This window comes from Lolium rigidum, chromosome 1 (genome assembly GCF_022539505.1).
Source record: "Lolium rigidum isolate FL_2022 chromosome 1, APGP_CSIRO_Lrig_0.1, whole genome shotgun sequence".
In the NCBI taxonomy this organism is placed as follows: Eukaryota; Viridiplantae; Streptophyta; class Magnoliopsida; order Poales; family Poaceae; genus Lolium; species Lolium rigidum.
In genome coordinates, this window is record NC_061508.1 from 244393162 (window position 1) to 244404238 (window position 11077).

General features: G+C 46.0%; 1 protein-coding gene across 1 annotated transcript; it reads left to right on the top strand.

Moving 5' to 3' along the window:
• The first annotated feature begins 1083 nt into the window (after positions 1 to 1083).
• On the top strand, positions 1084 to 7605 carry LOC124657002 (protein O-glucosyltransferase 1-like). The gene is made up of 2 exons (XM_047195639.1): positions 1084 to 1365; positions 6096 to 7605. The coding sequence occupies exons 1-2, from the start codon at positions 1084 to 1086 to the stop codon at positions 7467 to 7469; spliced, it is 1656 nt and encodes a 551-aa protein (XP_047051595.1). The 3' UTR covers positions 7470 to 7605.
• The last annotated feature ends 3472 nt before the right edge of the window (positions 7606 to 11077 follow it).

Here is an 11077-nt window from a genome sequence, read left to right on the forward strand (position 1 = left end):
AGTTAACGCCATTCTTTTCCTCCACTTTTATTAATGATATACTAAGGTGAAGCAGTGCAAATTTCACTGTATACTTCCTATTATTTTGCCCCCTGGACTAAACCTACGTAGATTTGGTTAGTACGTCACAAAATTTGACATCACTTTTTGATGTTCTATCAGGTTATGTGAGATGGCAGACTTTTAAAGCGATGGCAATGCTAAACCAAGGGCAAATGAAGGGGGTGAAGTGGAAGAAGAGGCTGCTAGACATGACATTTAAGAAGGAGAGAGTTGATATTCATCTATATATGAACGGGAACCATATTACTTATGTTTCACATATATTTTTGGACTGAAATAATTGTTTAGCGGTGGGTTAATTTTTCCGTTATCCCGTGGCAACACACGGGCATTTGTTTTGTTCTAGTTTAGGAGAAAGGTGAAAATAATTAGCGCCGGAAGCATCTCTGAACCTACGGCTCCAACGACAGATTCTTTATATTAGCCGTCGTTCATTGTCGATCAGTAGGTAGCCAACAAACTACTGGTGGCGTGCCTAGGCTGTAGCTAGCCAGTATCACACTCTCAGTGCTGACGCAGCCACGTACATACGATGCGACGATGATTAAAATAGAGAGAAGTAGTGTATTTTTTTCTGCTTGCCAATCTGTCACACCTTGCGATGGGAAATGGAGCGATAGAGTATAGCCTGGGATAGATACCTATTGCTTCGGCCGAACGCACAGTACCTCCCACGATTAATTTTTCTTTCTTTTCTGAAGATTATCCAGATTTTCGTTTATAGACCCAGCGTATAGTCTACACTAAGCCAAGTAGATGAAAATTTAGAAAATACTGTATATGTTAAAATTTCTAGATGTATATTATATACCGCCCCATCCCCACCCCAGAGTTAGCGGTATAGGGAACCTTAAAAAGCTCATTTATTTATTAATTATTCTGGACATATATACCAGCAATCGGCAGGGCGGTTCTACCGCATATATAGTCACAGAGAGAGAGAGAGAGAAAGGGAGCCAGAGTTGCAGCTCCACAGCTCCAACACTAGCGCGTGCTGACGCCTGGTCTCTCAACTCAAAGATGAAGAGCACCTTGATCCCTGCGGCCGACGAGGAGGAGGGGGCGGCCTTGGTGCCGCCTCCAGCAGCCGGCGCGGCCCCGTGCAAGGTCGTCGACGACGACAACGCTGCTGTGGGTGTAGAGCGGCAGTCTTCGTCATCCTCCTCTTCACCAGCAAGAACGAAGAAAACGTGGTGGTGGACGGCGCTTGTGTCGCCGACCAGGGGCGCCGTCGGGATGGTCATCGGCGGCCTCGTGGTGTTGGCGATGCTCGTCGGCACCACATGGATCGACCTGGACGCTGTAAGTATATACACATGTGCATGCCATTTTTTTTCTCTCCTTTCGATTGAGTTATCGTTGCAACCGCGCGTGTTACTGGTATCTTTGACCTGCATCACACTGTTGGAAGAAAATCTTAGACTGCATTACAATTCGATCACCACCAAGCTGCAAATTAATTAGTAACGCGAATCAATTACGTAGTGAATGCATATCATTTATTTCCTTTATTAATCGTGTTATTATGCAATGGTGTATCGCAATTCACGATCGACCAGCTACGAGTTCATGAATTATTAACATGAATTAAGACTACCCACAATGGGAGTATCATAGGTAGTATCATGCATTTCATGCATGCAAAATGCTGATGTAGCAGTGTAATTAAGGATGAGAGAGAGGGTACTAATATCATAGGTAGATACTGTATCATACCACATACTACTAGAAAAATTAATGTCAAGTAAATCTTGTACTAGTATATATATTTGCATTGAGATTCTACAAAACAATTAATATATGAAGATTATGATAGTAGTATATGATACCATGCATTGTGGAGATAGCAACATGTAGTAGTATCATACGCATGATACTTCTATATGATACTATGCATTGTGACTAGTCTAAGACCGATAATATGGTATTCATTATGCCAAATTAATGCAAGGAAAATGGAAAATCATCATACGATATGCTTCATCCGTCCCGTCCCAAAAAATAAGACACACCTTTTAGCAGGGTTTTATTATAGTATAACTTTGACCACTAGTATAACCAAATTATATGGATTCAGATGTATAAATGGTATCACTACATTTGTCTTGCAAATCTTTTTCATCTCGTATACATTTACACAAATTTCATGGACATTATAAATACAAACCATAGCTAAAGTTATAAGAGTGCTTTGTATTATGTTTAGAGATGGAAGGGGTACTGGTACTATTGTATCTGGTGGACCCGTTCCAAAGTCAAGTAGAGTGACCAATCCCCTCTGAGGTTTCTAGTGTTCTCTAGCTATCTGCTCCTTCGCACGCTACCTCTCTGGACCAATGACGAGAAGCCAGCGATGCTACGATCCAAGGATATGTAATATGCACTATATAGACTTTGGACTTTGAACGAAGAAAAACAGATCGTGCATGTAGAAAAAGAGACGAGAAAAACAAAACTTTCCACGGAAACATCAGTTTCAGTACTACAGCTAAGTCGTTGAAAGTCGGCGATGATACGTACGTGTCTCGTCGTGTGTTAATTCATGAGTAAAGTGCTTCACGGGATACATACACACGATCAGCGTCCTTCTTGACGTACTGATCATGATTCATGATGCACATCTAGCTCGGTGCCATATTTTCAACCAGCTTGGCTTTCGTCAAAAAGAAACATGGAAATTCCTGCAACTAATTAACCATGCACATATCAGCATATGTCATTTCGGAAAAAATCAGCATATGTAATTATGCATGGAAACTGAACAAAATATCCTGGAGAATCACTAGAAAGATATTGCCCTTTCTAGAGGTTAGGGAAAGGCAAGTCCCTGGTAGACACGTACGTAGGGAGGTTGACACAAATAACTAAAAGTGAAGTAAATTTAAGTAATAGTGATCTAAATTGCGAACCATTTTGATCTTTGTATTTTAGCGTACTTTTGCAGTGGGCACAAGTTTTACACAGTAAGTGCCGTGGTTGTGCGTCATAGGTGTCCGTGTATCGGTAATTATCTACTCCCTCTGTTTGGTTGGTTTTATAAGATGTTTAAGGTCTTTTGAAGGTTCACTCGCTTTTGTGTATATCTAGCCTATTCTTAGCGTGTAAATTCACTCCCCTTAATTTGTATCTAGTCTACTTTAGAAGTTTAAAACATCTTACATAACCGCACGGAGGGAGTATTTAGATATAAAATTGTAGATGTGCGGAAAACAAAGTGAAAACAGTGCAAGTGGTAACTTGGTGGCAACACTAAATATTGCATGGACACACTATTTGTTTTAATCTGTTCGTTTTTTTGCCAAAATCTGAACAGAAAATTCACTAAAAGCAGAACATAAGTAATGCAACGAGCAAATGAGCATAGAAATGTGAATCTAGACATAGAGACACTAAGAGTCAAGATCTTGTCCAATCACCCTTTGTATATTCATGCAAAATAAATAAAATAAGATAGCTTCCGACAAGATAGTTTTCGCTGCACACTTTCAAGATCTTAGCAAACACAAATATATTAAGCTCCATAAACCTTACAATTATACATATTCATATTGAATTAATAATTATCATGATTTTTTTGTCAAACAGATCATGACCAGTTGCTAAGGTTTTTTCAAACAAATGAAAAAAATGAATCTCAGCCTCCCCAAATTCGAATTAACTAATTCACAACTGATCTTTCTTAAACCCACTACCAAAATACTAAAAATCGATATATAGCCGGGTTCCGAAAATCTGCTCTCGAAGAGAGAAACGGAAAAATCCACTGAAAACCGGCCTCCCTCCTAGCGACGCGACGTCAACGCGAGAGTGCCCCACGCCGGACCACCCCAGAGCGGTGGCTTCCCCGAGTTCCTCCCAAATACTCCATTGTTTTGACGCTTTGAGCAGCACTTGGCCGGCGCGCCAGCGCCTGAGAGCGATGCGCTGACCGATGATCCACGGAGAAGCAGGGAAAGCTAGTGCCAAGTGGCAAGTGGAACGGAACGTACGAAGCCCGCTGCCTGCCCACATACCAGATCAGATAAAATTGGAGTAGATTAGACGAGCCAATCGTCAATCAGGATGGAAGTGACGACCTGCACACTGAGGTGTCTAATTTTCCATTTGAGACGAACAAGCTGAAGCCTTTGTTACCTCATCTCTTCTTGCGTAATACCATGTCGGCCAAGAATAAGTAGACAAGTAGTACGTGTAGAGTTGTTCCTGCGTGACCCAGCCAAATCTTCTCTGTTCCGACGACATTTCGAACATCAGCTGATGGCTAAGTCTGATAATAGGTAAAGTCGACTAGTGGCCATTCCGGATTAAAAAGTCAGTTCGATCCTAACTTAGCTAGCATGGACCTCATCGAGAAACTCTCTTGCAGGTTCATTAGCTAGATTTGCACGGTTCTGATTTCTATAACCGTACCCTAAAAATTAAATATCCTGCCCATTCGTGGAAACTTGACAAAATACTCCATTTGTTTTGACTTTCTGCTATCCGAGAGATGGCCGTGTCATGGTGCGCGAGCTAGGAGAGAGCGATATGAGTACTAACCAATCAATGGGAGTTTCACTTAGTATAGGGATCTGTACGTGAACGTTTAATGATCAATAAGGACGTTATTTCTTCCCGCAAAGAAAGGAAAGAAAAAAATTCAAGCGTGATCAATAATGCATAAGTATCATATAATAGTGACATGGTCTTCTTATATTTATTGATTTGTACAATCTCCAAGCAAAACTATGCATAAGATCTGTTTGACATTTTCTAGTTATATGTGCTATATGATACCACTATGATCTTTGCCATTATTAATTATAGTAACACGGTTATTTACATGTATGGAATGCATGATACTACCTTCGATAGCTCCATTGTTGTTAAGGGCTACAAAACGAAAAGTTGACCTAAATAGAAGGGCACCACATGTCCAAGGATTAGTTGAACTAGATGAGCTATCAAACCCTTAATCGGAGTGGAAATGATCATAGGCACACCGACGTGTTTAAGACAAGTTATGGCGTAATAAGTAGGTCATCTATGTGTGGTCGTGCACATTACCCTTTTCATCGGTTTGAATTTTTGGTGCATTCAATTTGACAGCTACCTCTTTCTTGTGACATTTTCAGTCAACTGGCGGTTATATTAGCTAGCTAAAGACGTTTGCACATTTTTTGACCCTTTACTGTGAGGCAAAATCCCCATAGCCCAACTTTTATTAAAAAGATTTATATACAGTTTATATACAAGCTAAGGCTAGAACCACCCAAAGAAGCAAAAGCTAATCTAAGCTATCTAGGCAAAGAAGAGATCCAAGTCAGTAGCTTCTCCTTGTGGTCAAGTTTCAGTCTAGGAGCCTGCAATGTAGTATCATGAAGAAAGGCATTGTTTTTGAGAGTGAGGATTTTTACAGGGTGAAAACCCAAGATCTATGATCGGGCGACGACAGAGCTTGTGCACTGTTTTCTTCTTGGCGGCGTCGCATTTGGAGAAGCTGAACTTCTGGTGCTGTCTTGGTAGTGTTAGTGTCGTTGTTTCAAGGAATAGATTACTGTAGCGGGATTTTTCTTTTTTGTAATTCTTCTTTCTTTTTTGGGCTGTGTGCATCTGTAATGTCGCTAGGGCAATGCGTTATTGCAGAGGCTAGGTGTAATTGGTATCTCCATAATATTAATATATATTCTTTATCAAAAAAAAAGTGACCCTTCGAGGTAGCAAATCTAGGCCTGACATGCATGCTAAAAAATCTGTGCAGTTCTGACCTTCCAAATGTCCCAGCATAAGACGTTTGCACATTGGAAGATAAATAATGGCGTGGTCAGAAGCAAAACAAATACACATATCAAGCTATTTGGTTGCATAGTTGCAAATGGATAAGTTTTGCTCGTGTACATGAAGTAGATTAAGCAAATGAATAAATTTTGCTCTTGTTCACGAATTAGATTAAGCAAATGAATAAAGTTTACTTCTTACGATTCTAGTACTAGTTATAATGTTTAATGATGATTTGTGTTGCTCTTGTACATGTGTCGTGGAAGATTGATCAGTCCTTCCTGCCGGGCAACAGCCACGGCAGCATCAGCCGGCGTGGGCGACATCCTCCTCGCCGCCACCGCTCATCACCGCTCGTGCCCATACCATTCAGCTGCGGCAATTCGTCCTCCACGCCACAATGCCGGCGCGGCATGCCACCACCGTCCCCAACGCCCGAACAGCCCACGGCGCCGCCGCCGTCGTGCCCCGACTACTTCCGGCACATCCACTCTGACCTCGAGCGGTGGCGCGTCTCCGGGATCACGAGGGAGGCGGTGGAGCGCGCGCAGCCGAAGGCTGCATTCCGGCTGACTGTGGTGTCCGGCCGCGCGTACGTGGAGACGTACCACCGTGCATTCCAGACGCGGGACGTGTTCACGCAGTGGGGCATCCTGCAGCTGCTCGCCCGCTACCCCGGCCGCGTCCCGGACGTCGACGTCATGTTCAACCTGGAGGACATGCCGGAGTTCCGCGCCGCCGACTACCCGGACCCTGCGACCGCGCCGCCGCTCTTCCGTTACTGCAAGGACGGTTCCTCGCTCGAGGTCCTGTGGCCTGACTGGTCCTTCTGGGGCTGGTCCGAGGTGAACATCCGCCCGTGGGCGCCGCTCGTCGAGGAGGTCGGCGAGGAGAACACGCGCCTCCCGTGGCAGGACCGGGAGCCCTACGCGTTCTGGAAGGGGAACCCGTACGTGTCGGAGGCGCGCCGCGACCTCTTCCGGTGCAACAACGACTCCGCCGCCGGCAAGGAGTGGAACGCGCGGCTGTTCAAGCAAGACTGGGACGCCGCCATCCGGAACGGGTTCAAGGACTCCAACCTGGCGAAGCAGTGCCGGTACAGGTACATGATCTACGTGCAGGGCCGGTCGTGGTCGGTGAGCGAGAAGTACATCCTCGCCTGCGACTCGCCTATGCTGGCCATCGACACGCCGTTCAGGGACTTCTTCTCCCGAGGGCTCGTCGCCGGCAAGCACTACTGGCCCATCGACCCCGCCAACAAGTGCCGCGCCGTCAAGTTCGCCGTCGACTGGGGGAACTCGCACCCGGCGCAGGCGAGGCGGATCGGCCAGGAGGGAAGCGGGTTCGCCAGGGAGGAGATGAGCATGGACTACGTGTACGACTACATGCTGCACGTGCTGAAGCAGTACGCCGCCCTGCTCCGGTATACGCCCACCGTGCCGGAGAAGGCCGTGGAGCTCTGCCCCGAGTCCATGGCATGCCCCGCCCAAGGTCGGGACAGGGAGTTTATGATGCAATCCAGGGAGAGGTACGTCGCCACCTATGAGCCCTGCACGTTGCCGCCGCCGTTCACGGCCGAGGAGGTCACGAGGATGGCCGCCAGAGAAGAGGATGTGCGAAGGAAAGTAGCCAAGATGGAGGGGAGGTAGAAGCTCAAGCTAAATATTAGGTTCACTTTTAGTGGCTCACATTAGATTTCACATTTTTATATAAATTTTAAAGTCCACAATGTGGCAGTCCATGTGAGTTTGAGCCCAAGTTAGTGACAGCTCACTAGGGAGTGAAAAGAGGTGGGAAGTTTAGTCGTTGAAAGTTATGAAGAAGTTAGACCACCTTATAAGGTGGGTTGTTTCACCACTAGTAAGTGAGTGAGAATAGGAGTGATACACGTGCGCTCCTCCTCCTCCACCTCGCTCGTCTCGACTCGTCACGCGTCGCGATTGAGCCTCGACTTTCCTTTCTTTTTGCAGTTCAGAAAAACGAACAGAGTCCTAGACGAACGTGGGTCGCTCCCGGATCGTGGGCTATCTGTAACCAACTCGAAACGTACGTGCGACGTGCGCATGGCCCGCGTTGCCTAGGGTTTCCTGAGCCTATATAATCTCTTGGCCGGCTACCGCAGAAACACATCAAATACACGAGTTAGGGTTTCCACCTCTCTCTGCTTGCGCCGCCAACGTAGCCTACTCCATCCCGCCTGCCGGCGCGCACCGGCGAATGGGAGAGCAGGTCTCCGGAGCCGCTCGCCTTTGCGATCATGTACAGGAGAGGGCGAATTAGGTTTTTGGGAAGCGCTTTGCGCGACTGCTCAAGCTCTTCATCACAGGTCGCCTTCTGTCCAAGTCGGGCGGTGCTACCTAACGTCGTCTTCAACGCCGTCTACTTCGACCCGTCATCAACAACGTTGTCATAAAAAAATGTTACTGCTGCGATGTCATCTGCTACACCGCCACCATCACCTCCACCAGAACGGTACGTGCGACATATCTCGATTTGATGGATGTTGTACCGTTTTCCCTGCTACTATTCATGTTGATTAATGCATGTAGTATGTTCGAGTTTCACATGTTAGTAGTTACTGTCGTCATGCTTAATATTCTGGAATTAATCATGAAAATTGTGCCTAATTATCCAACAATCCAAAAACCTAAATCTAGGCAATTTCCTTAGTTAACAATGGATGCTTTTGCTAATGCACTGAGACCGAATAATTTTACCGGTGTGCACTTTAAGAGGTGTCAGATTAAGGCTGCGCTCTGGCTTACTCATCTGAAAGTGTTCGAAGTTAGTAATGGCTTACCTGAAGGAACTATATTTGAGCAAGATCAGAAAAAGTTCAAGGAAGACAGTACTCTCTTCGTCGGATGCGTTCTGAGTATTCTTGTTGATCGTCTATGTGATGTGTATATGCACATAGTAGACGGTAAAGAGCTTTGAGATGCACTGAGTGCTAAATTCGGTTCAACCGATGTAGGCAGTGAACTGTACATCATGGAGAGCTTCCATGACATCATGATGGTGAACAACCGTTCTGTAGTCGAACAAGCTAATGAGATACAGTGCATTGCGAAAGAGTTTGAACTCCTTAAGTGTGCCTTGCCTGACAAGTTTGTGGCTGGATGCATTATTGCTAAGTTGCCCCCTTCACGGAGGAACTTTGCCACAACTCTCAAACACAAGACACAAGAGATATCAGTTAAAAATATGATAGCGTCTCTTGATGTTGAGGAGAACAGTGAGGGTCAGTCTAGCGCCAACATGGTGCAGAAGAAACCTTATAGCAAGAACAAAGGGAACAACAAGCCCTCCTTCAATAAACCTATGAAGACTACAACCTTCAAGAAGAAGATGATGATAAAAGAACAGATTTGAGCTGCTTTACCTGTGGGGAGGCTAGCCACTTTTCTAAGGACTGTCCAGAGAGGGCAGACCGCAAGAAAAAGGCCAAGCAAGTCAACACGGTGGCCGCTAGCAATACTGATGGGTACGGTAATCTCTTTACTGTTCTTTCGGTATTTCAATCTCCATGTTGGTGGATTGATACGGGGGCTAATGTTCATGTGTGTGCTCACATATCCATGTTCACTTCTTACCAAGTCGCCCAGGATTCTTCCGTCTTGATGGGGAATGGGTCACATGCTTCTGTTCGTGCTGTTGGCACGGTAGATCTGAAGTTCACTTCGGGGAAGATCGTGCAGCATGTCCCTACTATGAACAAGAATCTCGTTAGCGGCTCCCTAGCTTCTATGCAGAGATGGGTTTAAGGTTGTTTTAGAGTCGAATAAAGTAGTTGTTTCCAAGTTTGGACAATTTATTGGTAAAGGCTATGAGTGCGGAGGCTTGTTCCGCTTTTCGCTTTCTGATTTCAGTAATAAGTCTGTGAAGCATATTTGTGGCAATGTTAGTGATGATACCAGTGTTTGGCATTCTCGTTTCTGTCACATTAATTTTGGTTTAATGTCTCGGCTATCCAGTTTGAGTTTAATGCTGAATTTCACCATTGCTGTCGTCGTGGTGAACAAACAGATGCCATAGGATGGCTTAAGTTGGGGCCGAATGGACGCTAGAGGATTCGGGGGAGGGTTTGCGATTAGATGGGAAGAACTTCCGGATGCTTTCCTCAAGAACACAACCAAAGGTCGGTACACAAGAAGAGAGACAAGAGGAAGAACTCTTTACTAGATCGCTAGCTTCATTGATCTCAACTTGGTTACAAGTTCTTGTTCACCGATCTCTCTCGTGGTCTCGCGCCCGTAGGAGGCGTACTCCCTCTCCTTATATAGGGGAGAGGGTGGCTTACACTCGGAAGAAACCCTAATGGCATCTTTGACTAGACAAACTACTTTACAAAGCTACTTTAATCATAGATGACACCGGAGTCCTCTTTAATCGGGGCGCCGACGTCCTCCGGCTTCTTTGACCGTCATCCTTCTCTTTATCGTCGACCCTTCGTCTAAAGTTACTTTGCTTAGCTCATCTTTGTCTTCTAGCTCTGGAGAGAATCTTTGACCAGTCCTGCCGACCTGCTCGTCCTTCCGGTGGTCCGGTATCTTCTTACCTGATTCCGGTATACCCCTCTTGGGGATACCGGCTTAGCTCCACTTAGCTAAACTCTTATCTTTAAGTTCCGGTACGAACATTAAACCGGTATCTTGATGGCTCAAACCATCCGGTTTGGCATGCCTTTGGCATACCGGGGGTCATCCCCCCAACATTAGTCCCCGAAGCTGGTATAGTCTGGCGGATCCTATCCAACAGACCATGCCAGGTTCTTTCTTTTTAGGATACCGGTTTAATCTATTCGTCCTTAGACTTGGATCCGGCATCTTTGCCCAGATCATCGCTATCTCTTTTCCTTAAGGTGTTATCCGGTATCTTATCCTCCGACATCTATGGTCATTAAATACTTCCTCGGCGGTGTCGAGAATATTTTGGGCCCCGCGCCTGTCAGTGACATGCGCACTGTGACTGTCGTAGCAGTGTCAGTTGTCACTTCGTTTCGACTCCCGCGCGCCCATTTAATGCACCACTGCGGATCCCACTAACTGCTCTGGATCCCGTGTGCGCCTCCGTGTGGCCACCTTTCTTCTCGCGTGTACCTCTTCGCCACGTGGCGGCCCGCGGCGCGAACCGTCGCGGCCCGCGAGGCGAACCGCCGCGGCCCAGCGGTTTTCAGCCCATCTTCTCTCTCCTTTATAAGCACAACTGCCCCTTCTTCTTCCTCTTCTTCGCATTCCTCTTCCTTCGCGCACAGTGC

What these genes read in the sequence shown, in the direction of transcription:
- LOC124657002 (XM_047195639.1), top strand. Translation starts at nt 1,084, where the DNA reads ATGAAGAGCACCTTGATCCCTGCGGCCGACGAGGAGGAGGGGGCGGCC. An exon ending in CATGGATCGACCTGGACGCT is followed by an intron (nt 1,366 to 6,095) that starts GTAAGTATATAC and finishes AAGATTGATCAG; the next exon opens with TCCTTCCTGCCGGGCAACAG.